The 27,197-nt window shown below is 41.7% G+C and overlaps 2 protein-coding genes across 3 annotated transcripts; one reads left to right on the forward strand and one right to left on the reverse strand.

The window, feature by feature from the left end:
* The first annotated feature begins 280 nt into the window (after window positions 1-280).
* On the forward strand, window positions 281-11,501 carry LOC103465083 (uncharacterized). 2 transcript variants are annotated; one of them, XM_017304601.1, is made up of 3 exons: window positions 281-382; window positions 6,436-7,564; window positions 9,836-11,501. In XM_017304601.1, the coding sequence occupies exons 2-3, from the start codon at window positions 6,566-6,568 to the stop codon at window positions 10,160-10,162; spliced, it is 1,326 nt and encodes a 441-aa protein (XP_017160090.1). In that variant the 5' UTR covers window positions 281-382; window positions 6,436-6,565; the 3' UTR covers window positions 10,163-11,501. The 2 variants fall into 2 exon arrangements, with proteins under 2 accessions (XP_017160090.1, XP_008407857.1); XM_008409635.2 differs by lacking the exon at window positions 281-382 and adding an exon at window positions 392-706.
* Window positions 11,502-13,439: 1,938 nt separating this feature from the next.
* LOC103465082 (bone morphogenetic protein 7-like) lies at window positions 13,440-26,384 on the reverse strand. Its single transcript, XM_008409634.2, has 7 exons — window positions 25,692-26,384; window positions 19,386-19,575; window positions 16,049-16,197; window positions 14,879-15,085; window positions 14,732-14,805; window positions 14,537-14,647; window positions 13,440-14,448 (listed from the first exon to the last, which is right to left on the reverse strand). Exons 1-7 carry the CDS (start codon window positions 26,077-26,079, stop codon window positions 14,299-14,301), a joined length of 1,269 nt encoding a protein of 422 aa, XP_008407856.1. The 5' UTR covers window positions 26,080-26,384; the 3' UTR covers window positions 13,440-14,298.
* Window positions 26,385-27,197: the final 813 nt, after the last annotated feature.

Here is a 27,197-nt window from a genome sequence, read left to right on the forward strand (position 1 = left end):
CCTTTGTTATGTAGTGAAAGTGGAGATTTGAATCATAAATGTGAAGAGAGGCTATCTTGTGATTGTGAGTAAAACAAATCTCAAAGAAACGTTTCCAACGGCTTGTTGCGTCTACACCACGAAGATTCAAGAGAGTTCAATCGAACAAAAACGCCGGGTTTTTTTTGTGAATGTTGGTGTCCACCCCGGTCTGAAGCAACTTACTGAACCGGGCGCAACGCCAATGCCATCAGGCAATCATACGCCTACCCATCAGCCGAGGAGTTGCACAACACTCTCATCTCTAATTATACACCCGACAACAGCATGGCATGGAGCGTGCAGCAACGGCAAAGAACAGAAGGGTTGATTGCGAACGGAGGAGAGGCTCAAGAGCAACAGGGTGAGCAAGTTCAGACGGGAGAGACTGAGAGAGAAAGAGAGCAAGAGATGGGGAATCTGTCTGAGAAAGGTTAACAGGACTGAGTGAGCAGAGTGGGAGTGCAAAAATGTAAAAGTGAGTAGGAGGGAAGAGAGCGAGAGAGAAAGAAAGAGAGAGGTGAGAAGGAGTGTCTGGTGAGCTCGTCTGGATGCCTGTGCTCATTCTGCTTTCTCACCTGCGGTGTGTGAGCATGACACAGGACACACAGGTGTGTGTGTGTGGAGGGATGACTGATGGACATGCAGCATGAAGACTAGAGGCACAGGTGTGTGAAAGAGGCAACATGTAAGTAAAACCAGTTGATTTTTTTTTATGTGTGCATGTAATAATGTTTATATACGCATCATTTTCTTGGCTAAGACAACTGTGATGTGTTTGAAAAGATGACTGAGTCTGACAGTCACAACCAGAGTCTGAACTGTTATCTCCCTTCTTCATAGAAGGAACCATTAAACTAACCAAGAACAATATTGCCACTACCGATATGCAAATAGTTTCATCCACAGTCCTGATTAGCTTCAGAACGATGGCAGCAAACACACAAAACACTGCTGTGTTTACATGTCATTTCCCTTAGATAGGCAGGCTGTAGTGATCAGCGACTCCTCTTATGGATGCAGAAGGCTGCAGAAGCCTGACATCACTGGCATGTTCGAGTCATGATGTGACCATACCTGTGCAGATCGCACTGTGAGAGTGTGGAGCCCACACAGCAGTGCTATTTGAATGAATTTACATGCAAACTGCAGGCGTTCAGCTGACAAACACTTGTCACGGTGAGCGTGTCTGTGCGAGACGGACTGCTCACGCAGGGACGCGTCTGTGTGAGGACGCAGTCTCATCACACACAAGTTTGTATTCCTACTCACATTAAGACTTTGTATTGACTTGCATTCATTTTAGTCACCACACTTATGGCTAACGCTGAAATTTTTTTCTAACCCCGACATTAACCAAACCTTCATTCACACCTTAACCTCTCCCCTATCCGTGAAGAGTTGGATTCACCATCTTAGGACCAAGCTTTGGCCCCATCCGTAGTGGTGGACATTTATCATATCGTCTATCATTTATCGTGATAAATTTTGATTTATTGTCACCAAAAAAAATTCCAGTTAATGATTAAAAATGCCTAAAGCTGTTCGCATTGATTATTTTTCAATTTTTCTCCATCAGTGTTAATAGATATCAATAAATTTGGACATTTGATTAAATGTAGTTACTGTGAGCAGCTTAGTGATACAAATCAGTTCTCTATGTATCTGATGTCCTAATGAAGTGCATTACAAACGTTTTTCAAGAGTAGTATATGTGTTTGTGGGGTTATAATTGATAGCCATGCAGTCAGAGCCATAGTTACCTAGAAAAGGTGATACATAGTTCTTAGTGTCATGTTTATCATTATCACAAGTATTGAAACATGACAGTCCAGATCGCCCAACCCTACCCATCGGGTTAGTATGTGTCACAGAAATGCTCCTAAATAGGATGGGTAGACAAGTACACGCACGCACGCACACACACACGCACACACACACACCCCATAAAAGTAGTCATACACCAATAACCTTTTCCTATTTTGTGATGCCTCAACTACAAACAAAGTGTGTTTTATTGGGATAGTGAAAGGGAGGGAATAATTCATCCATCCATTATCAAAACCCATTTGTCCTTGCAGTCATTGGGTGAGAGGCAAGGTACAGCCTGGACAGGTTGGTCAGTCCATCACAGGGCAACATGGTCACACAGTGGGCCACAATGGATGTGCACTCACAGCTCAGGACAATTTAGAGACTAACTAACCTAACAGTCATGTTTTTTAACTGTGGGATGAAGTTGGAGTACCTAGAGGGAGCCCACACATGCAGACAGAATATGCAAACTCCATGCAGAAAGACCCCTGGCTGGGATTCAAATGCATGACCTTCTTGCTGCAAGGCAACAGTGCTACCAACTGAGGCACTGTGCAGCCCAGAAATAATACAAAATAATACACGGTTTTCAATTAAACTTATATTTTTGAGCACTTTGTAAAAGCCACCTTTCACTGGAATTACAGCATCATGTCAGTATGAGGTTTCAACACAAGCTTTGCACTTCTAGAGACAGATATTTCACTACAACATCAAAACCTTTGTAGTGAAATAATACATTTTTGGCCTAGTTTCCAGTGCAAATATATTAGAACAATTGAACTGAGACAAAACTGACACACGCAAGTGCTAGTCCCAGTGGCAGATTACTTCACATATGACGAGATGTAATAAGTAGAACCTATAACACAATTTTATAAGTTTGACTGATTGTGTTATAAGTGAAATAACCCATCAGTGGGACTGGTACTTTTTCGTCAATATTAAGGAATCATTGACTTCCATTTCTTGCTGAAAATGTATTTACTTGTAAGTTAGCTTTGCCTTATTTCAGTTGTACCAAGATATTGGCACTAGAAGCTATAGACAAAATGCTTGGTAAGATTTTGAGTTTTTGCAGAGCTTGCCCACTTTCTTTTGAAAAATAGCTAAAGTTTAGCCAGATTGGATGGAGAACGTCTGTTGATGTCATTTTTCAAGTCCTGAGGCAAAATCTTAACTGTATTTAGGTCTCGATATTGTTCTAGCTTCATGTCAGTTTGTTGTCCAGGTAAAAGGTAAACTCCCACCTCAGTCTAATTGTTCAGCAGCCTCCTACAGGTTGTCTTCTGGGTTCACCAAACATGTAACCTTATCCATCGATTCCCTAATCAAATCCAACCAGCTGAAAAAGAAAAGTATGAAACAACACAATGCATGCAACAGTCCACTGTTGCTCCATGCTGGTCCAGGGGCATTGATGGGATTGAATTTACTTTGTGTGCAACGTTAAACTTTACCTTAGGTCTAAGAGCTTCTTGCAGAGCCCCTCTGTGGCTTGTATTGAGAATGTATAATTATTTTTTCTAGCGATGGATCCTCGCCACAAGTCCATAAAAGCTAGATTTAGAGAGACTATGACTGATAGTTGCCATGCCAACAGATTATCCTACCTGAGCGTTGGATCTCTGCAGCTCCTCCAGAACCACCATGGGTGTTTTCTGTTACTTTTCTCATTATTGCTGTACTTATTCTCCCTGTTGGTAAGGATAGACGGCCCAAAGAGAACATTTGTCATGAAACTTCCCCTCCCCCTTGCTTTTATCTCACATTTGTTTAGCTTATTTAATTGAGTCAAATTTCTTAAACATTTGCATTGCTGCCGTGTTTGTAAATGTTTTGTTGTCTTTTTTTTTTTGCAATTTAAAAAAAAAAAATCAAAATAGGTTTCTCTTGTAAATAAGACCCTGGATCTCAATGTCTGCATTTTCATTCGTCTTAAAATTGCACAAATTGTTTTTTTTGCTAAATAAATTTGTTTAATTAGAAGCAAGCAGATTTCGAAAAACACACAGATTTTGACAAAGTTTTTTTTGGCTGTCTCAAAATAGTGTATTTTGCAATACTGCAACAGAAACCTTTTTTTCTGCATCACACGAGTCACATGACCAACAACCAGATGCTACTGCTTGCGGAAAAGAAAAAAGACAGGAAGTGATAGGAGAATGGTGGCGCAGCATAATTTTTAAAAAGTCATTGCGCAAACAAACTTATTTGCGACTGATTTTAATTATTTTATTTAATGAAAACACCACAATTGTGAAATGGTGTTTTTTGGACATTATCGAGTATCAACAAAGTTTTGCACACATTTGTAATGAAGCTATAAAGCCAACCTGTAGAAATAAAGGTCAAATAATTTTTTTTTTTTAAATACCTTAAAATTTTAAAATGGTACGTCTGCATGTAGTGACACTCTTTCCGTGAGCAGAGCTCTGCAAGATATTCAAAGCTCAAGATAACATTTAATAACCTGACTCTGCTCTAAATTTCCTCCAGACCTGAATGGTTTATTCTTTGGTCTCCGTGATGCTGCTTGTTCCCTAATGTTCTCAGTCCAACCTCTGAAGTCTTCACAAAGCAAATGCAAAAACAATCACACACCTGTCCGTGTTTTCGCTTCTTAAAAGCATACGTCGTTTTTCGGTCGCTCCATCACTACGCACAACTTTACGCTGAAATCTTACCGACGTCCTGGAGTTTTTGAAGTTTGACACCAGGTATGAACAGGCTTGTGAAGCACTCTGCCAGTCCTGGTGGTGAACAAGCTCTTAATGAGACGAGCTCTGTGCATTGACAGGCTGTAAAAAAAAAAACGTCCAGTGCTATTAGCCAAGTTTGTCTAAAAACACGACACGCAGTTGTTGATTGTAATACACCGTGGTGTTTCTGGCCACAGTGTTCTTATATTTATCCCACCGAAGTGAGCTGACTCACTGTGCGAGCGCATACGGTAGATGAAGAGGGATCTATGGGTGTTTCAGATGCAGCCTGGGCTTGTGTGTTTACCACCATACGTTTATGTCGTTTTTTTTTTTTCTTTCTTTTTCTTTTCTATTGGAAAATGTTACTTTCGCAACCTCGAGGGGTGTGAAAAAAAATTCTAATCTGACCTCTAGCTTCACACCCACTACCCACATTTTTACTCTGCCTTGTTCTCTCCGCACTCCTTCCTTCATCAACCACACTGCGGAGCACTTTGTAACCATAGTAACTTCTCTTTTTTTTCTTCTTCTTCTTTACAAAGGAGTTGGTAGATGTCCATCAAAAAAAAAAAAAAAAAACTTTCAGAACAGCAAATTGTGGTTGGAAAGCTGTAATTTGAAGCTGATGGTGAAGTTATTGTTCGCACGTCAGGGGGATATTTACAGGCAGCGATCTAACCGCGTGTTACTTTTGGTTGGGTGGGAAAAAATGTTCTCTCACTCCTAACAAGAGGGAGGAAAGAGAATCTGCTCTTTTATTTGCAAAGTTTGACATATCGGGAGATTACATAAAACTTAATGACAACAGGATGTGAGCAAGTGCCAATTTTAGGCTGCCAATATTTACTGAAGCAAAGGGGCGGGGGTGCCAAAATAGAAAACCAGCATGGAGGAAATAATTATTCCCACATTTAAACGAATAATAAAGCAACTGGAACTTGTACAAACATGTTTACACCATTTCTTCCTTTTTCTGAGATTTGTTGTGTTTTTCTGGATGACTTTCTGACAAAGCATCCAGAATCATTTTTATTCTATTTGCTCATAGTTCCAGATTGTTTTCTGTACAAAAGGAGATTATGGCTAATTTAGTAAACCACCTAACAAAACCCAGATCATCACCATTTCAGTACCATGCCTAACAGTTAGCATGAGGTACTTCTGGAGTTGTTGTTTCTCAACACCAGTAAACCTTTTCGATTTGTAATGACATGAGTCCACAAGTCTTAAGGTTCTTTCAGACGCAACTTTATAAATTCAGCCTGCGCTGCCGTGTTATCTTTTATTAAAATAAATTATTTGCCTATGAAATGCTTCCAAGCAATCCATAATTCTTATGTTTGTTTTTCTAGCAAGAACCTGAACTCTAAGTTTACTCACCGAGGTCTGCAGAACCTGAGACGTAGCTGTGCGGGGATTTTTGTAATTCTCCTGAGTTTCTGCATGCTTTGTTGGGACGTCCCCAGCTGGCAAGATCAGCAGACATGTTCAAATTTCTATCTTGTTTATGATTTTTTTTTTTCTCACTGTTCAATCATACACTGAAAATCTAAACTAGAACAATAACCGTCTCTTGATTGTCCAAAATACACCTTTGAGGATTTGCACCTGTGATTGACTGATTTTTTCCACTTTTCACATTTTTCTATCTAAAGGTTTTAAAACTGATGTAATCATGGCTTATCATATCAAACATTACAATACTTTGGATCATGGCTGCAACATAGAAAATGATTTCTCAACGTATTGTTGATGCCGTGTTTTTTTTTTCCCCTACGCACTAATAATTCATTTTTAAAACTCTAAACGTGCTCTTGCACTTTCTTGTGCCGTCATAGGAGGGATTTAATTAAACTTGACTAAATGAAACTCATCAATATCTGTCTCCTTTGCCTAGATCACGATGACCTCGAGTGTGTGACAGTTGCCAAGAGACTAATGGCGGGTTTGACACACGATCTCCGGACCAGCTCTATCTCGGCAGAAGGCTATGTATTCTTGGAGTGAATGACAGGCAAGGTGAGGCAATGAGCTTCACAACAAGCCCGGCTCTGGTCCCACACAGGGACAGCCTCCCGTTTAAGAAGAGAGACCAAAGAGTGAGCTCCCCTCAGCAGCAGCAGCAGCAGCTGCTGCAATGCGACGCCACAAACTTCAAGGCGCCCTATCCGTACAAGAGCCACGCCGACATAAAGACAAAGCACATGGGTCTGTTTCGGCCTGTGCCGAGGCGGGTCACTGCCCTGTACCAACCCTGGATGCAGGTACAACCCCCTCCCAGGCCCAAACAGCACACCCCGTCCGCCTTCAGAGAGCACCACGCCTGGGCAGAGTGGAGAGACTTCAGTCCTCTGCCTCCCGGATGGGACTTTTCCCATCAGTACCAACTGCAGAACCATTTATCCGGAGCAAGGGCTCTCCACTCTGGATATCCACAATATGTCTCTAGATTCAGCGCAGGGTCTCTGGTGTCCGAGGGCATCCAGAGGGGGAGCGGAGGCTGGGAGAGGCTCAAAGTGTTAAAAGACAAAACCTATGGCCCTCACAAAGGACCGTACGCGAGGAGAGGTGAAAGAAGAACTGATGATTTGCACAGAGCTGAAAAAGGAGGCGCTTACCTACCTCAATCCATGCACGAGGACAACACTTTGAAGCACAGTTCGTTGTTCAACGCAACAAAAATTACATCTGGACAATCCCTCAGGAGAGTTTCCCCCAACAGCCTAAAGGGCACAAGCACTCCCATGAAAGAAAAGCAGAGATCTCCCGTGGTGCCCCCGTCTGCTCCCACCGACCCTAACCGCTTTCCCTGGCTGCTTCCCCACTTCGTCGCCGGGTCTCTGATTGAGCTCAGAGACGGCCGGTTGAGGAGAGTGGAGAACCTGCAAACCGAGGACTTCCTGCTCGGCTCTCTGGCCTGTCCGGACCTGCGCCTGAGCTGCTGCACGGTGCAGAGCATCTCCCCCTCGGCCGCCTCCTCCTCCGTCTCCCGCCTCCTCATCCTGCTTCACGAGCAGCAGTCCCAGGTGAGGGGATATCACTCTGTGGTTATTATTATTATGCACGGCGGCCGGCGGCCCCCGCACAAGTAGCTGTTAATAGTCCTTTTATACGACGCGTCAAGCCTCTTTCTCTTCATCGCAGTTCCAAGATGAATCATTTGAAATATCGCAAGTTCATTTACGCTTTTGAAAACCAGCCAACAAAAGAAGCAGATGGACACTTTCCCAATAAATGTCGATTTTAGTAACCAAAGGCAGCTAGCATCTCATATAATATCCAAGTACAATTATTCAACACCGACTGCAAATTTAAACTACAGCTGCTGTTTGGAATAAACAAGTCAAACAAGAACAAATGCAATTGTTAAGCACAACCAACATTACAAGTGGTTTCTCCAAATTGAACACAAAAATTACACTTTTAATTACGAGCTGCCGCTGTTTGTAAAGTTGGACGGGAAATAATTAACAGCAATAGTTTGGTCCTATGTTTTCAGCTAACACGTTGGACGTGTCGAGAGTGAAAGAATCGAAGATTTTTTTAAAAATGAAGAAAATATTACCCGAGCGACGACTGAAGCGGTTTAGTCTCGCCAGCAGCAGGAAAATATTTAAAGTTCTCAAAACCCAGCTTTTATTTTAACAGTCCACTTCCGCTTATCGGCAAGCTAATTTAAACATTAGCTAACTATTTAGCTAGCAATCTAAACATTTAGCAAGCTAGATATTTTTGATTTGAGCTAACTATTTAGTTTGTAAGACAAATATTTATATTAAACATTATATGTTTGGTTTACTAATTAAGTTTTTAGTTTGAAAAATAATTTGTAAGCTCAACTATGACATTTACAAATGCATGGAAATGAATACAGTGAATATCGTTTTCATAAAACGTATATATATTTTTTTATTTTAAGTGTTTCTTCTGCTTAAAATTTGTATTTTACAATGATGTTATTTATACATCTTTAAAATACCATCATATGCACATAACTACTTTTTTGTGTCTAATTACATCATTTTAAAATGATAAATCAGACTTTCTGATCAATTACTCCGTACTTTAGTAGCTTTTTTACATCGTATCTTTTCACTCTCACTTGAGTAATTTCTTGCACGGCTAATTTTTACTTTTACTTTAGTAAAAATATAACAAAGTAGTGCTACTATTGGAGTATTTTGGTGCTTGGGGGTCTGATGGCAAGCTTTGTCAGTTTCCTCTTTCTGCCACCAGGTGGCGTAAGTACTGTTCCTTTAACTTCAAACATGAACTGTGCTTCCCAGTATCATTCAGGTGTCCGGTCCCTTTTTGTGTTTCCTGTTTCCTGCAGTGAAATGTGACTGTCACCAGTCCAGATATTTAAAGTATCTCAGCCTGAGACCACAGCTGGTTTGTGATTGTGTGGTTTTATAAGGATTTCTACTTAAAGTAGGATTTCTCGTTGAATTTGGATACAATTTAAGTAAATTTTACTAAAATATTTAAACTCCATCCATCCATCCATTTTCTTCCGCTTATCCGGGGTCAGGTCGCGGGGGCAGCTTCAGAAGGGAGGCCCAGACTTCCCTCTCCCCAGCCACTTCTTCCAGCTCCTCCGGGGGAACCCCAAGGCGTTCCCAGGCCAGCCAAGAGACATAATCCCTCCAGCATGTCCTGGGTCTTCCCCGAGGCCTCCTCCCGATGGGACATGCCCGGAACACCTCACAGGGAGGCGTCCAGGAGGCATCCTGACCAGATGCCCAAGCCACCTCAACTGGCTCCTCTCGACGTGAAGGAGCAGTGGCTCTACTCTGAGTCCCTCCTGGATGACCGAGCTTCTCACCCTATCTCTAAGGGAGAGCCCAGCCACCCTGCGGAGGAAACCCATTTCGGCCGCTTGTATCCGTGATCTCGTTCTTTCGGTCATGACCCAAAGCTCATGACCATAGATGAGGGGTGGGAATGTAAATTGACCAGTAAATCGAGAGCTTCGCTTTTTGACTCAGCTCTCTCTTCACCACGACGAACCGGTACAGCGCCCGCTTCACGGCAGACTCTGCCCCAATCCGCCTGTCGATCATCCGCTCCCTTCTTCCCTCATTCGTGAATGAGGGAAGAGATATTATTTAAACTTTTTCACTTATACAGTATGTATTTATTGTTACATGTACCAAATTTGAAGTTTTGGGTTAAATCACTGTAGCTGCATCTGTAACATCCTAGCAGGTAAGTTTAGCACTCTAAGAGAGTAACATTATTGTGTAACTGGCTTTTGTGTGTGTGTGTGTGTGTGCGCGTGTACGTCCTTCCTTCAGGAGCTGGTGGATGTGTACGCGGAGTACCCTTTCTTTGTGCGCGGGCAGGGCTGGTCATCCTGCAGCCCCCAGAGGACGGCCCGTCTCTGCGGCCTGCAGTGCCGCCAGCTCAGTGTGGGAGACGTCTGCTTGGCCCTCACGCCCGTGTCCGCTCCCGAGCCGCTGCCATCAGACTCCCCACAGCCGAAAACTGGCCCCAAAGAACCCGAGGACGGTCACGATTCCCCAGAGGCAAACGCTGCGCTGTGCAGCCAGGTTCTACCTGAACTGAAGGAGCAGGGAATGGGGACGAAGGCGTCCCGCAGGAGGCACTGTTCGGCCCCGTGAGATTCAACCACTAGGGACGCCGTTTTTCAAAAGATATATGGTGCCTTGCAAAAGCATTCACACCTTTTGAACTTTTTGACACTTTGGCACATTAAAACCACAAATTTCAGAGTAATGTCCTGGTGACTGATCAATACAAAGTAGCACAAAACTGAAAGGTGGAAAGAAAATGGTAACTTTTTTTAGGGGAAAAAATGTATAGGAATAGTTTTAGTGCACTGTACTTTTTACTTTTACAAGTAATATGAACTATTGCTACTCTTACTTGATTAGATTTATTTTGCATATAAAGAAACTGACTTCAGAGGTAGGAAATTTTTAGATTTCTGCAACGTCTGAGCTAACATTTATGCTAATCTGAGCATAATTACTCAGCATTGTCTTATTGTTTAAATTAAGTCCTCGTTTTACTGTGTCCCCCAGCAAAATTCCTCTGGAGCACCAACACCGGTTCCAGCCCAGGGGCCCACATCCTTGTAAATCTGGCCCCAGTGGCAACACTTGGAAATTGCTGATCATAGCCAGTCTGGCTGAGCTTTAGCTGTTCTCATAAGAATAATTGTTCAAAATTTGCAAAGATGGAAGAGACATGGTCCAAAAAACTTTCAGCTATAATTGTAGCAAAACCTTCTGAGAGTTTTATTTCTAAAAAAACAACAACATGGAAACCATGAACATTTCTTTTTGGTCCACCACACAAACTCTTAAGAAAAGGCATTTGTGGTTGTAACGTGACAAAAATCGTAAAAGTTTCAGGGGTGGGAACGGTCTTGTAAGGCACTGTAGGTCTGGGATTTCTTTGGATTTGTTCTGTGAAAAGCGTCTCGTCTTTCTACCTCCTGGATCATGCTTCTGTGCTTGACTTGTCATCTTTATTGGCTTTTAAGTAGTCTCAGCTAAAGAGGACAGCTACAGTGAGCTAACCTCTCAGGGTTAAAGGTTATGTAATATGTCGTGAAGTGATAACAGAGAACCAAAGCAGGAACTGACGTCGCCTTGGTGAGTTGCACTGTTCAGATTTAAACTCCTTTTTCTTGCGATTCTGACGATATCTGCTCCTTCGTGGGATTTCTGCCTCTCAGGTCTTTCACTGAAGTTCAACTCTCTACTGCCAAATAACATGTGAACCAACTGATTCTGTACTGCAACACTTGTAAAGCTTCGTTCTACCTCTCTCTTCAATGTAGGATCTGCGTGGGCTGTCGTGACACGATGGAAGCACCAAGCAGAGATACTTTTTTTTTTTTTCTGGTTCTTTCAAGTTGAAACTGTGTAAAAAAACAAAACACCCAAATCATTTTTAATGGGATGAAATTAAAGAGTGAATCACGTGACTTCATCTGTAAGCATTTGCACCCAGTCATTTCATAGCTGACAAGAACTGGATGAAGAAAGCGTTTATGACCTAATAAATATAAAATGGGAAAACGCAACAGCAACGAGTTTAGCGAATAAATTCCATTGGAGTCAGGAGTAGGCTGAAATATCAAGTGATAATTTTTATTCACATGCAATAAAAAGGGCTGGATTCACTTTGAAAATATAAATACTGACGAGCAGTTGAAGTTTTTGATATGGACAAAATCTACAACTGTTCACCAAAACCACAACTTCACACCAAACACGTTACGTGTGTCAAAAACACGTCCGACACTTCAAGTTTGACGCCTGTGCACTTTGAATGCTGACATTTTGCTCTACGCCTAGTGTTGGCCTTGTCAGACGTGTCAAAATCATTCAAGGCGTTGTTCTCCGTTGCCGGCCTATTTGTTGGACACGTTGGACTCTCCTGACCGTGCTAGATGCCTAAAACGCGCCATGATGGGCCCTCAATGCACCTCCACATAGACTTTAAATGTAAGCCAGTCGCGTTTGGTGTGAACGCAGCAGAAGAATATAAATATTAAATCACGTTTTCAGCTGCGACCAATAAATTTTTTGTTGCGCGCTACTATGCAAAGTGTAAGAGCTATCAGAAAATATGGCTGTGCACGAGGCTATACAATAGCGTTGAAATTGAGGCCTAATTCAAGACCTCTAAAGGGATTTTACATTGGGTTTTTTTTTGTTTTTGTTTTTTTAAATCACCAGGTCGGCATCAGATCTCCAATTCAAATAAGAGTTTCTATTCATTGAACTATTCCATGCTTTTACACTCAAGAGTACTTTCACAACATTTAATTTTTTATTTTTTTGCCTAAGATTGAGATCAGTCCAGGTTTGTATAGCTCAAACCATGGACAGAATGATTCAACACTAATAATATGTTCTCTTTTGAAACCTCAACTCCATTTGCTGAAATGTAAAAAGAAAAATTCAAACCAATCCATCCATCCAGCTAGATGGACTGGACTCCAATTTCACAAATCTTTTATATTTGACCTTTTGTAAAGATGTGCAATGATTTCCATTTGGTGAACGTCTGTGCAAAGTTAACTTACAGAGTTCTTGACTGAGGAAATGGCACCACCTGCAGCTTTTTGTTCAACAAATACTTCACAGAACCCAGGCACAACAGTAGATTTTCCATATTATGCAAACACACACACATGAAATGACACCGACTCTCTGAGCCAATGGGGTATTTAGCTGGTTTCAGTTACATAATTAAATCTGTCTAAACTTAGCTTTGTGTACTTTGTTTTTCTAACCCAAAAGGACCACGTGTGAATGTTCTTGTAGATAAAAACACTTCCTGCATCCGCTGTTCCCATTTGACCTTTTTAATCAGGCAAAGTAAAACTTCTGCAACTTTGGTTTGACACTTCAGGGCAACTGTTGTTTACAGGTAATGGACTCTCTATAAAGATGAATCACTGCAACCTTGTCCATCTATACTGCCAGGTGGAAAACATGTCATCAACTGGACTCGACAAAGAGAATAGGTAAGAGTCTCCCACCGGATAATTACAGCGTGGATCGCAAGTTTCAGCAGGTGACAAGTTATTTACCTTCAGTAGTGCGATGAGTAGCATCTCATTTCCTGAACCACCATGTAAGACGACGCATCATGGAAAATATGGCAATCGGCTTCAGGAAGCTCAAATTATTGGCCTGTATCAAGCAAAGGCAAATGACCGCAGAAACTACTGAAATGGAGTCGACAACTGTCCACTGCGTTTTTAAAATTGGGATCGATATTAAGAAGAACCATCATTTTTATGTAAAAAATCATCACGATCGTTTTCTTTCATTAAAAAAAAGATTACTTGAAGCTAAAGTATGTAGCTTATATATATATATATATATAAAGATGTTTTTATATATTTGTTTAGATTATCACAGCAACAGCAGCACTGTGAGGAGGTTGATCATAACAAATATGGAAAAAACTTATTTTTGTAAAAGTTACATCCTGTGGCTTTAAGCTCTTCATGAAATTAAATTGTTAAAAAGTAAGGCTCAAGGCTACGTTCAGTTGTAAAAGTAAAAACATTTCCACACGCACAACGCGAAGGAAACTCAAGGGATTAGAATTAAACAGCCGCGTCCCCTTAAAAAAAATCAAATATAAAAAACCCCACAAAAAACAAATAAAATAAAAAAAATCCAAGGATTCATTGGGTTCAAATTGTTTGAGAGTAGTTGCATGCGGTCAAACTTTGACTCGACAGAGTCAAGGTTGGGACGCGCAGAGCAGTGTGACTCTCCCATCATCTCTAAAAGATGGAGGTGAAAAAGTTACGCAAATCTGGACAAACTGCGGAAGCTTTCAGACGACGCAGGGAACAAGAGCCGTAAAGCTAAAGGTGATCCGGTGTGACTAATTTTTTGGCTGGGCAGCGTAGGCAGCTGTCAAATGTCGCACACCTGACCCAGGAAACCCAGATTCATTCAGAAGACTGGACCCTCAACTGCAAATACAGTATGTGATGCTTAAGATCCAATCTCTGCAAACTGTTAACTTCCTCTAAGTTTGGTTTGTGCTTGAAAAGTCTACGAAAGTCTGAAGTTTTCTCCTTTTAGACATAGTCTGCCGTAGCTGCTCCCTGTCATAGCGATTTACCACTTTGGCACAAGCGTTTGCAGACCAGAGACTCCATCTTCTCTTGTGTCCAGCCACTCCTCTTTCTGCCTCATGACATTCTTTTACACTTGCAGAAGTCGGGCAAAAGGCGTTAAAAAAAAAAAACCCGTTAATGACAGCCGCAGGCTCTGACCACCATGTTACGGTATTTCTTGAGGATGACGTTGGAGCTGTCGTCAAAGTACAGCACTGAGATGCCGTTGAGCTGCGTTGGGGCGCAGCAGGGCTGTGGCACCGTCTCCGGGTTGATGAAGTGCACCTGCGGTCAGAGGAAGCACAAGTTAATCTGCAGAGCATGTAGAGGCCGTTGTGAAAGTGCCAGCGATCAGGGACTGTTTGGGACTTACCAGAGTTTGCACGATGGCGTGATTGGTGGCATTCATGTCGGAGTTGAGAGGGAAAGCACACTCGCCCTCACAGTAATACGCAGCGTAGCCCTCCGGCGCTATTATCCAGTCCTGATCAGAGGAAAACCACAACCACAGTAACTGATGCTGCATACAAAAAAAACTGTGTGTAAAATGATATCCTTTGCTTTGTACCTGCCATCCTAAATCTCTGAAACTGACATACAGCTCGTGTTTCTTACAGCCCTCTTTTGACAATCCGAGGGTATCTGAAACATGAAAAACCAAAGTTTTAGCACAAAGCAACAGGTTAAATATTACGAAAGTCTCCCTGATAAGTACCAGTCCCGGCCTCTGCTGCCTTCAGTGCTTCTTGGACCGCCTTCTGTTGTTTGGAGCGGTTTGACTGCCGTCCTTTTTGGCCGGGAGCCGAGCGAGCGCCGCGGAACCGCACCTCGTTGACTTTAAAAAAGACAACGAGGAAAGGCTGCTTATCTTTAGGCCCACTCCCAGTCAGCAGCCCAGCTCTTCGGGGATTCCTCTTCTGGCCTTTGGAGGGCAAAATTTAAGTCAAGTCCAGTTTAGTTGTATTTGTATCGTGTCAGCAACAAGGCAGTTCAAAGTTCTTCACATCATAAAAAACATTTAGGCCAATTTGTCAAAAGCCATCATCAAAATCATCAAGCAAATACGCACCAAATATGTTGATCAACAACAGCTGTCTGATTGTTTTTAGGCAGACCTGCTACAATAATCAGTGCCACTAGATAGGATATTAGACCTTTGATTCTATAAATGTTCTTCAGATGATAGAAGGCTGACTTTGTAACTGTCCTTATGTGTTGATGAAGGTTCAGGTCAGAGTCCATCACTACACCCAGATTTCAGGGCTGGTCGCTAGTTTCCAGCTGTAATAACAGAAGCTGCATGCCGACTCTTGATCTTTCCTCTTCCAGTCCAAAGATGATAAGTCCAGTTTTGTTTTTGTTCCGCATCAGAACGGTATGGCACATCCACACACTGACTTGTTCTAAGCATCTCTTCAGTGCATGGATGGGTTCAAAGTCACCTGATGACGTAATGTAGAGCTGTGTGTCATCTGCATAGTAATGGTACCTAATCTTAATTTAAAGTATAAAGAGCTGGCTAAATGTGGCAAAAATACATATCTAAGTACCAACAAAACTGGGAATTATTCTTCTACAGTAAATGTGAAAAATGCATGGATCATCTCAGATCATATGAACACCATTTTATAAACCCTTGAACTGCTATAACTGGCTTTAATGGTGATATCGCCCAAAGTTTATTGGCATCTACACATAGAACTGGCAGCTATGGTTCTGCTACTAATAATGTTCCAGTTCTTGTAGTTACCAAAGCAATAAAATGTGTAAAAATGAACAAAGTATCTTTTATCCAGATTCTTTTTAATCCTTTATTTCTGGTTCCAGGTATCTTCTATAAATACAAACTTTGCAATGCCAGTGCAGGATAACAGTTGGTACCGACCGTTGTTGTCCTCGAGAACCAGGTGCAGTCCCAGGTTCTGCTGAGGGCTGAGCTGCCACAGGGTGCTGGTAGCGGTCAGATCAAACACAAGCCATCCGTCATCTGAAGCCCAAACGTCTCGCTGATCCAGCAGCAAGAGTGCCGCTTCGCTGGAAGAGCAAACATGTGATGCGATGTTCAGTTAGTAACATTAATGTTTCTGCACGCTGAAGCGTTTTCACCTATTGGAAACATTTGGGGGAAACGTCAACTAAGATGGTTTGCAGCGTTCTTGCTTTAAAGCAGGTCGACTCCACTCAACAAAAAGGTTACAGATGAATAATCTAAACATAATGTCATATTAGAAACCCAAGGGTTTTTACTCTAAAATAAAAATGTTCCAAGTAAACGATGACACATCCAGCTTTTATTGCTGAGAATAGAGAAAATTATTTTTATTTTATACACCAAGATAATTGAAGATTTAAACCTTTCTTGGGTTGAGAAGACATGCAAGACAGTAATTTTTAGATACCTCCTTTATTTAACAAAAGCAAGCTTGTCCATGAAAATGTATAAAAAAATATTTGGTGTTTAGATAATGATATACAGCTCTGGAAAAAATGAAGAGCCCACTACACTGGCCCCATTGAAAACATCATGGTTATTTCACCAAATATTGATTTCTGAACTGTGTTAAAACATTAGTTTTGTTGTTTCTAAATGAATATTGACTTGTTTTCTTTGCATTATTTGAGGTCTGAAAGCACTGCATCTTTTTTGTTATTTTCACCATTTCTCATTTTCTGCTAATATTACATTTTTGCTTGGAATTTCAGAGACATGTTCATAGAATAAAACAATGTTCATTTTACTCAAACATAAACCTGTAAGGACATGTATGTATGATTTTATTTTTTAATAGCTAGCTCACTCTCCAAAACCAGTTTTTGCATAAACGGGTTCAGCTCTCAGACCTCTCGTCTCTGTAGCGAATTTCAAAGACAATTGATCTGCTCGCAGACATCAAGGTGACTTGTCCTGCTGCCTTCGGGTCTGTTTGGGGTTGTCTGTGAATGACAATGGTGTTATTTTACCACCATCGTCAGACTTACTGACCCAAATCAGACACCCAAGTACCGAGCTTCTAGCACCACAATTATCACCCTTTTTTTTTTTTATGGAAATTAAGGTTTTTACTCTTATTCATGCTACAGGTTCGGTCTAGACAGAAAGGCTGAATGTCACTTTAGAACAATTTAGAATTGCTTCAAATTGTGCATTTTGTACGCAGGTGATATTTTTCTTTAACATTGATACTATAGTCGTATCAACTATAGTTCATTTTGCAACAATTGCAGCTACATGTCTCTGGAGCCATGTCTCTACAAACGTTGCCAATCAAGCTGTTGTCCATTCCTTGTTGCAGAAATGGTTAAAGTCAGGAAATAAAGCATCTACGAGGTTTTAAAGGAAATGCTCAATTGGACTTCGGTCTCAATCAATCCAAATTTACCCATGCGACTCCCGTTGTTGTTGTATGACTTGGTAGAAATGTTAGATGAGACTTTTCATGGCTTTCTTTCAACTTTTCCCAACTCTTCAGTAAAAGTCGGTTTTCTCAAGCACAAGTTGTCACTTTAACCCATTCTCAGATCTCTGCAGCTCCTCCACCGTCACCATGGGCCTCTTGGCTATTAATGCTCCCACTGTCAGCTTAGGTAGAGGGTCATGACTTGGTATGTTTGTGGTTGTGCCAAAGTCTTTCCATTTTCAGGTGAGTCGTCAAAACGGTGCTACGTTAAATGTTCAGAGTTTGGGATTCTATTTTACAACCCAACCCTGACTAAAACTAATCCACAACTTAATCCCTGACTTGTCTGCTGTGTTGCTTAAGCTGGACGTTGGCATGTGGTCATTAATGTTCTCTAATAAACCTCTGACGCCTCCGCAAAACAGCTGGATTTGTGAATTCTGTTTCCCATTGAAGTGGTTTTTGAACACAGTTGGTAGCATTGGATTTTTATTATTTTTTAAAGTTCAGGGAAAAGAATCCTTTTAAGATGTTTACAAGTGAAAATCAGGTTTACTTCCTCTTCTGTTTTACCATTAGGCACTACTTTGTGTTGATACGCTGGCATAGATAAATATAGTGTGAGAATGACTACGAAAACATTTTACACAGAATTAGTTACATGTTTGAACATTTTCTTCAATCATTTTTTACCCTTTGCCTGTGTGGATAACGTTTCAGTCGTTCCATTGTCTAACTAGCCTTTTGTATCCGTTTTCGTTTAAAGACTGAAAGAAAATATAGATTTCAAAAAATTAAGGTCATTACTGAATCACCCCCTTTTGAAACAAAAAAAACCAAGTCAATGCAAAAGAACCAAAAAGAATAAAAATATGTTGTCTATTCCACAAGACAATTGCTGATTGTTTTTGTTTCAGCATGAAAGAAATGATGGCTCAAATTACAATTTTTTACAAGACTTGTTCCACAGAACAGCAGATTTACTTGGATTCGGGGGGGAAGCAAAACAAAAAGCTCAAGACCTCTTCCAACCAAACGTTACAGCGACAGTTGTGTTTTAAGCGCCTGAGGTTTTGATTAGTCTGAAAAGGTGTAATTTTAGGAGTTTGCCCGTCGAGCTGTAATTAAAGACGGTATTTTGAGTACCAAAAGTGGTGAAGAAGAAGCAAAACAGAAGCTGGCAAATGAAACACAGCGAGCGAGATGGGCAAAACGGAGTAACTACATGTGACGTCCAAGGGATATTTGGTATCACTTGTGGTGCGAGGAGTGCGGCGAAATTGCAGGTCTCCTGAGAACAGTCCTGTTTGGATTCTGTGAAAGTCTCTGTGTTTTCTGCAATTAACACTAACGTCTCTCTGCAGAAACATTTGGGCTCTGACATTCACGCGAGCTGAAGCGGCGTGTGTGGGGCCCGGGTGCTTATCTAGACCACATGAGGATAATCGGACAAACCGATCCGACGTTTATAGCACTTTAAAGGTCACCTGGAGAATGTTTTCCGATCGTTTTGCCAAGCGTGAGCGAGTTAAGGAACTTCTACCTCGTCACGATGGAAGCACCGGAAAAAACAAAAAAATCCCCTTTACTGTTCCACCCTGGAGTCCATCCAGTCTGGGAGAAATTAAACATATCCTCGTGTTAGCATCCTTCTTTTTTTTCTTAAATTGCGATAAACAAGTCTGGAGCTCATTTAAGTCAGACCCAACCGATTAAAATCTAGTCTGTTTGACTCCAAAACTGCAGAAAGTTTTGACACCATCATTAATGAAGGAGTGGTGGAAAACAAGATGAATGAAGAGTGTGACACCAGGACATGTTCACCTGTCTGGAGGCTCCTGAAGGACTTGGTAGACACTGACTCGGAAGGTTTCATTCCCGTCACGCTCCCGGATGAAGTCTTTGTAGATCCTGAACTCCGCGGCAGTGATGGCCTCGCCCTCTGGGATACGGGACACGTCGAAACGAAACGCCTGCGTGTGCGGCCGGACCAGGAGGTCACGGTCCCCGTCGACTGGCAGATGAAGAGAGAGAGAGAGACAGTTGTGATAGAAAACTTCTGATTAAAACTTCGTCCAAATGACGATGCCACACCACTAATACATGCAGGTTCTCTTCAAAGAATTAGCCTAAAATTCATCCGTCTTCCCATCAAGTTTGACCAGATTTCCTGTCAAACAGAAGCTTCCCCACAGCATGATGGTACCACCACCATGCTTTACCTTCTGAATGGTGTGTTCAGGATGATCCACCACCAACCCTCGTCTGTTCAGAGAGCCTCGCTCTCCACATTTGCCGTTTCTCTGCAAACTGCCACTGGAAGTTCTTGGATTTTTTTCTCCTTTCCCCCCCCCCCCTTTAAGGCAAAATTTGGTTCTGAACAAATAATCTCCACAACTTTAACTCTTACCCGTCTGTGTTACGCGCTCTACATGATGCTGTCGTTTCATCCGTATTCTCTAATAAAGCCCCCCAGCCTTCACAGATCTGCTAATAAGATGTCTTAATTGCATGAATTTTTAGTTTTAAAAAAAACTTAAATAAAATGTTCCATTAAATTGCAAACTGTACTTTTTTTGCAATTTTGTTCACAAAGATTGACTTTTTCATGAAAAAAAAAATGGAACAGACCATCGTTTCCCAAGGGGAAATATTGACGAATTACTTCATCCAATGTGTTAAATTTTAGTAAATACAATAGTAATTTCCATATACAAGTGACAAAATAAAACAATAATACATAAGTGCGATATCATTTTTATTATTAACTTTTTGTGCAAGTTAATTTTTTTTTCTAAAATCAACCAAACAAAAATGTAATCGTACTCTTTTTATTATTATTATTTTAAAAAGCACACATTTATAAAAGTTTGTTACCCTTTTTTAAAGATTTTTTTTTTTTAGAAGAGTTGCAGATTTTTGCAGCTCTGACCCAACTGTATATCGCCAGACCGAGAGGCAAATAAAGCGCTTTGGATTGTGAAAAGTGGTGACCCCAGGTCTGTCCCATAAAATCCCAAATGAGATGCATTCAATTGTGGGGGGGCATATGGCAATAAAAGGCATAATAAAAAGCAGTTTATTATGGTAAACCAGTCGGTGGTAAACTGTTGTTTATTTAAACGTCCCTCTGCTGGGTGTTCCGCTTCCCGCAAGCTTGGAAGCGCTCCGTCACAAAAATAAAAAATAAATCCTACTTCCATGAGTGGAATGACTAATGTAAACATTATTTAACTCAACTCCCCCTCCTTAAATGCCACTATTGGGGGTGGAAGGAAGATAAAAACACATTCGTGGCTCGCTTTGGCTCTCCGTGTAAAATCGCACATATGTGCTGACCACAAGAAAAGGCCCGGTTCGGGCTCTGCCCGGAAAACCGCAGCAGCAAGTGCACTTCCTCGAACGCGCAACACAAAAGTACGGAAAGCCACACGCCAATTTCATGTGCGCCCTCAGCGCCTGGGTCGGCTCCCACCACACCTCCGTAATCATCTCGCAATGCGTCGCCACGCCGTGATTTCCTTTTGATTGGAGAGAGGAAAGCGGAACAGCGGTAACCGGTGGCACCACAAAGGTTTCCACCCATCCTTAAGGTTCCCCCCCAATAGTTAAAAAGGAAATAAATAAAAAACAGAAAAGGCTGTGAAATGTTTCTTTAGCAACCAGGTGTGCCCTTGAGAAGGGATCTCTCTCTCGCCCCTTTAGTTTGAAGCACCAGCCATCCATCCATACCCATGACGTCATTCGGATTTATATTCACGTTATATCTCAGATATCTGAGAGGATCATCCTTACATCTTCTCCTGACGCCTCTGATGCTAAAAAAAAAAAAGTAAAAAAATAAATGAATAAATAAATAAAAATAAACAAATCCGGAACGTTTTTTTTTACGGCATCGCACAATGACTCACAGTTCTCTAAAAACCCCTCTCAACATAAAAACACACACATGCCAGGAGCCCTGAGAGTGCCGCATTCTGAACCCTGCTAGTCATTTGTTTGACCGCAATTAAATGCTGCAGGGGGAACGAGGGGTGATTTTATGAAAGCAATAATTGCTTGTAAGGACTTGGTGTGTTTACGTTTGGGCCCATTAGCTGCACAGATCAGACCTCAGATATGCAAACTTCCCTCTGGGAGACATTTCGACACTACAGATTGCTCCCGACGCTGCGGGGCCACACAGCAACACGGCTATAATGAACCTATATGGACTTTTTTTTTTTTTTTTACCAGTAAATCAATTTCGTCGCAAAGTCGGAGGTCGTAATTACGCGTTATGAAACGTTATTATTTGATAAGTGAAGCGAATTGTGAAATTTCTTATCGATGTCGAACTCTGTCCCTGTGAAAGCGGCGTCGCCGGTCTCCTTCTGGAAACTTTGACGATGATATTGATATTCATACAAAAAACGACGGCAACCATAAAATAAACCACACATAAATCGAGTAATAAATAAGTAGGCGCATGGAGGTTTATAGCACAATTAAAGTAAATATCAAAATGGCCCATTTTGCTGTCGTCTAAGCTTGTTTTTTCCTGCTTTGGTTCAAAAGGTATTTCTCGATTCTTCTGCAACTCGTCAGCTGCATCATCACCAGAAATCATAAATTCTTATTTTTCATATGGAGAACACTTTGTGACGTTTTCAACCAAAAATAATAGGTTAAAATTACTAAACAGTCCTTCAATTGTTAGGGTTTTAAAGGAGTGATTCTGAAAGGCGGACAATTAATCGAATAACCTAATATGAGAGATCTCATATTATGGAAATATTTGTTGTTGTTTTTTTTTTAGAAAAGTAGACAAAATAAATTGTCATAACCAGCCTTTAATCATCAGAGCGCTTATAAAATCCAACCGGAGTGTACTGGTTTGTTAGATCTCCCACCTACTGCTTACCACTTTCCTGACTTGCTGCTTTTGCTGGCACCGCATAACAGCGCGACCATGCACTAAAGTGTTTATTTACAGCATGTCTGTTTGCCATTTATGTCCCATCTCAAATCATCGGCGGTATCGGCGTGTCACATTTGGAAGGACGTCTTGAAACGATTGTGAAGCCACCAGGAAACAATGCCTTCAGTCAAATGCGGTGGAGAAAAACAGCTGGGTGAAGTGAGCTCAAAAGGAGAAATGCCACCCACCAGTTGTCTGTATTTTGTCTTTTTCCTCCCTCTCCTGCCTCAGAACTCCCCAAATGTGAAACCGCATGAATGTGCCTTTGGTGTTTGGAAACATATTTCCACATCTCGTTAGCTGAAGTGAAAAGTTCACCGCTGTAGCTGCGTAGAATGGGACGATGTCACGACGTCCGATTGTTTTACTGTCGACTTTACATTTTGAATCCCGCTGCTGATAGGAGAGGTGGCAAAGACTAGTTTCATTCTCTCCACCCGGTCCACGCCCCGAGGCAGGTTTGCTGGTGTAACAAAACAAGCACAAACACCATACCGCCTGCTGCTTCCCCCACCACACACACACACACGTTTGCATGGCTATCTTTGTGGGGACTTTCCACTGACTTCCATTCATTTCTACAGCCTAAACTTTATCCTTACCCTTATCCTAACCCTAACCAAAACTCAATTCACACCTTAGTCCTAAATCTGACCCCTGACCCAAAAGCAGTGTTTCCGCTTGGGGACCAGGCTTCGGTCCCCACAAGTAGCGGTGGGTCCGCACAATGTAGTATGTGTCAGGAAAATGATCCCCACAAGGTATTACAAACAAACGCGCACACACACACTTCAGAGCTTTTCTCCTCTAAGGCAAACAACTTGGATTCCTCCCTTTATTAACACAATGCCGCTTCGGTTTCCCCGACTTTTCATCTGTCACCGACTGATCACAAACCGCCGAGGCACAATGCACTGCGGCGGCTCTGATAACTGCAGGAAACCCACAGTTACCCGTTAAGTTGTAAGGTTGAGCAGAGAAATCAGACGTATGCATGTTGACGTGTACAGCATGGCGACGATTTATCACAACGAAAGTGACCCACGGGTTCCTACTGACACACAGCTAACAATTTACAGGTACATGTTTTGAAAGGAAGTGCACTGTCCTGTAATTATACAGTTTGAAGCGTCAGGAATCAATAAGAACTGGTTTCTACCATGTTCCAAATTCATTTGAATCTAGCCTCAATTATGCAAAAATTGTGTTTTGGCGTGACAGACTCCACACCCTCAATATCTGATAATCCCTTAAAGGGGCAGTATTAAGTAAAATTTATTATTTCGAACTTTACAACATGTTAGATTATTCCCTTATCAAAATCACATGCGGTGTTGCCTTCATTCTTTCATGTATGTTTAAGAAATCCTTTAATCTCCCATGGCAACCATTCAGATGTACCAAATGCCTGGGTTGACGCAGCACCGCCTTCGAGGATGAAGCTCCTCCTCTGAGCTGCAGTTTCCAAGCTTCAGAGCAGCAATCTCTCGTATGTCCCCCACTCAGCTCCTGCAGACTAGCCAGCATCAATTAGCAGGAGCTGTGCATATGATCAGCACTTTATACAAGCTACTTCTCAGTGAAGCGTTGGTGAAAACACTGTTTAAGGGTTAATAGAGGAGCCATGTTGTGTTGACTTCCTGAAGGCGGAGTTTCAGAAAGGGCAGGAGTTTTTAAAGCGACAGAGGCTATAAACTATAAAACGCTATAAAATGGCTCAATGTGCCTAGAAAATTCACGATGCTGCCCCTTTAAGAACAAGGGAATTGGGTGCTGCCAAGTGAAAATCAGCAATTGTCATCACCTCAACAAAAGTGCAATTTTTCTCCTTTTGATCGTCTTGTGAATTAACACAACACCAAGAAGAAACGACAACAGCGTGAGCGGTCTTGGAGGAGAAATTCAATATGGAACGAGTTTTATGATCACAATTATTCTTCACGCAGAAAGATGATTTACGAGCAGAAGACATTTGAAACAATCGTCCCAGGCATGGAAAGGCCATCGCCAGAATGTCCAACTTTCTTCATACATCACTTAGCATGTTAAAAAACTTTGATTTAATGACAGTACAATTACAAAGAACTCCAAAAGAAAAAAAAAGAAAGAAAGTCATGAAAGACGAATGGCTATTTCAGCAGGAATGCCACAATAAAAGAGTCTTCTTTCCAAAACGACTTAAGGGCCGAACATTGTGGGTTTGCACAGCTGCGTCGTAATGAACCACAAAACCTCTGGAACAATGTTCTTTGAACTGCTGAGACCCCAAAGAACGAGAAGCCTGGCTGCTCAGAGCAGACAGCCTGAACACAAATGTCAAGCACGGTGGTGGAGTGCTGATGATTTGGATTTGTTTTAAAGGCACAGTACCTGGGCTCTGAAACCCACTGGGAAATGACCTAATCTGTACACCAGTGAATTTTTAAAGTAAAAAAAGAAAAGCCATTGATTACAAATTCAAAACATATTTAAAAAATCCAAAAAGAGTTCATCTAATAAAGCGAGAGATGGTATGAAAGTGAAACTACGTGTTAAAGGAGGCTCAAAAAGCTACTGAAATGTGGATTTGCTTTGTTTTCCCCCAAACATTACGGCATTAATTTGGCTTCATCGAAGGTTATTTTTCTAAATTATTTTGTTCTGCTTTTTTTTTATGTTTTATTGTGACCTTACACGTAAACACTGACAAATGTTGTTCTTTATGGATAACGTTAGAAAGCGTCACGTCCTAAAATAATGGCCTAAGAAGTGATTTTTTTTTTTTTATGTTTGTTTTTTGCCTATCAAACTCCAGCCTTCAGGGGCCACTATTCTGCAATTTTTAGATGTGCCACAGGTACAAAACACTGGAATGAAATAACTTAATTACCTCCTTCTTGTGTAGAGGCCTTGCTAATGACCTAATTATTGTATTCAGGTGTGGTGCAGCAAAGGCACATCTAAAAGTTGCAGGACAGTGGCCCTCCAGGACTGGATTTTTTTGGGGAAAAAAAAATGTGTTTGTTTTTTCAAAATCACTTTCGGGGAAAAAGAAATTACTTAGCCCATCAGGAAGGTGGTGGTATTAAATATTAACCTGCTGTAATGTCTTCCATATTAAACATTTCCATGTCTCACACACACACAGCAGATTAATTGTTACGATAATAATAATCAGTGGTAAAACTCACCGAGGTTGACGAAGCTCATCACCGTGTCCGCGTCGTCCAGGAAGCGGCTGTCCTGCGGGCTCACCACCGCCGACGCCTGCCCCTCCAAAACCGCCCTGTACCGCGAGTAAGCGCGCGGCTCTGCCGCCGTGGACACGGTGTTGTACAGATCCAGCATGAACGTCGGAGCGGCGTTGTGCTTGGCGTGAGCGTGCGGCCGCGGGCGGTGCGGCAGGCCCAGGATGGAGAGGATCTCCCGCTGGATCTCCCTGCGCTCCTGGCTCCGCAGTCTCCGGTGGATGAAGCTGGAGCCCACCTCGTTGTCCACGGAGAAGTTGGAGAAGGAGACGCGCGTGGCCGACGCGCAGGTTCCCCAGCACGACAGCAGGAACAGAGCGGTCGCCAGCATTTTATTTTATATTTCTTTTAAAGTCCCCTCCGCCCCCAACTTTTACGCGCGGCTCTAATCCAAAAGGAGACGCCGGAGATGCGATCTGTTCCTCAGGCGGTCCTCGGACATGTGCAGAGAGTTAGAAACACGCCTCCTGCTATCAACGCCGTGTGTCGTTCATTCATTCATAATTCCCCATTTGCGCGCCGTGCAGCCGTGATTCAGCCACGCGCGCTTCTCTGACGGCTCCTCTGGGAAAGGACTTTTATTGCGGCGCTGCGTCAGAGGAGGGGCGCGAGCGGTTCAGAGAAGGACCAGCACGCGACATCTAAACAACAAATTCTCCATAAAGTTTTCTAAAATTGAATCCACTAAAAAGATACACGTTTAACAGACGAAAGACACCTAAATAAATGGGTTAAATTTCAACCAATTTTTGTTTACAAATGTACTTATTGAACTAAATTTTCTTTATTCTAAAGTCTTATTGGATTTTTTTTACTTTGTTTAAAAGTAACCAAAACTGGAAAAAACTTTAAAAATCTTCTTTAACAAGGGTGACATACAGATCATTTTCCTGACAGTTCAAGGGACAAATCTTGTATTTCCGAAATAAATCCAACTTACAGACAGAAACAATGACGCAGCTCGAGTCTTAGGGCAGCTTTTGCTGAATGAATTTACTTTTCACTGATAATAAAACCTTTCACCTGCTGCTTGGATAAGTACGACAAATAAGAATTACAAAAAAACAACATCTTCCATTAAATGCACACCAAAATGTGTTAGAATCTTTTTTATTTTTTTTTTGCAAACGCAAATGATCTAATTGTGATACAGTTGAACTGCTAAACATTCCATTCACAAATTAAAAAACCTAATTATTTTAATAGGCAGTATTTAGTATCCTCTAAAACCTATTTTTATAGTGCACGGACGGGCGGAGGGGAGACACAAAGTGCCATTTATCTTAAATGAATGGGTGTGAAGCTTTGATATTCCGTTGAAGGCTCAGGGTCAGAGTGCCTTCTGGTTTGGACGAGACTGCTTGAGGTGCTGCTGTTTAAAACGAGCTGGAATGGATCGGCATTTAAAGTCCTTTTCTTTCGCATTTCGGGACTCTGTGGCCAGCTCTT

The sequence above is a fragment of the Poecilia reticulata genome, linkage group LG5 (genome assembly GCF_000633615.1).
Source record: "Poecilia reticulata strain Guanapo linkage group LG5, Guppy_female_1.0+MT, whole genome shotgun sequence".
NCBI lineage: Eukaryota > Metazoa > Chordata > Actinopteri > Cyprinodontiformes > Poeciliidae > Poecilia > Poecilia reticulata.

Bases quoted from the DNA above. Each gene is read 5' to 3' on its own strand.
- LOC103465083 (XM_017304601.1), top strand. From the start codon at position 6,566: ATGAGCTTCACAACAAGCCCGGCTCTGGTCCCACACAGGGACAGCCTC. The intron at 7,565-9,835 runs GTGAGGGGATAT...TCCTTCCTTCAG, and splicing joins TTCACGAGCAGCAGTCCCAG to GAGCTGGTGGATGTGTACGC.
- LOC103465082 (XM_008409634.2), bottom strand. From the start codon at position 26,079: ATGCTGGCGACCGCTCTGTTCCTGCTGTCGTGCTGGGGAACCTGCGCG. The intron at 19,576-25,691 runs GTGAGTTTTACC...TTCATCTGCCAG, and splicing joins GATGAGCTTCGTCAACCTCG to TCGACGGGGACCGTGACCTC. The intron at 14,648-14,731 runs GTACAAAGCAAA...TCCTCTGATCAG, and splicing joins TCAGAGATTTAGGATGGCAG to GACTGGATAATAGCGCCGGA.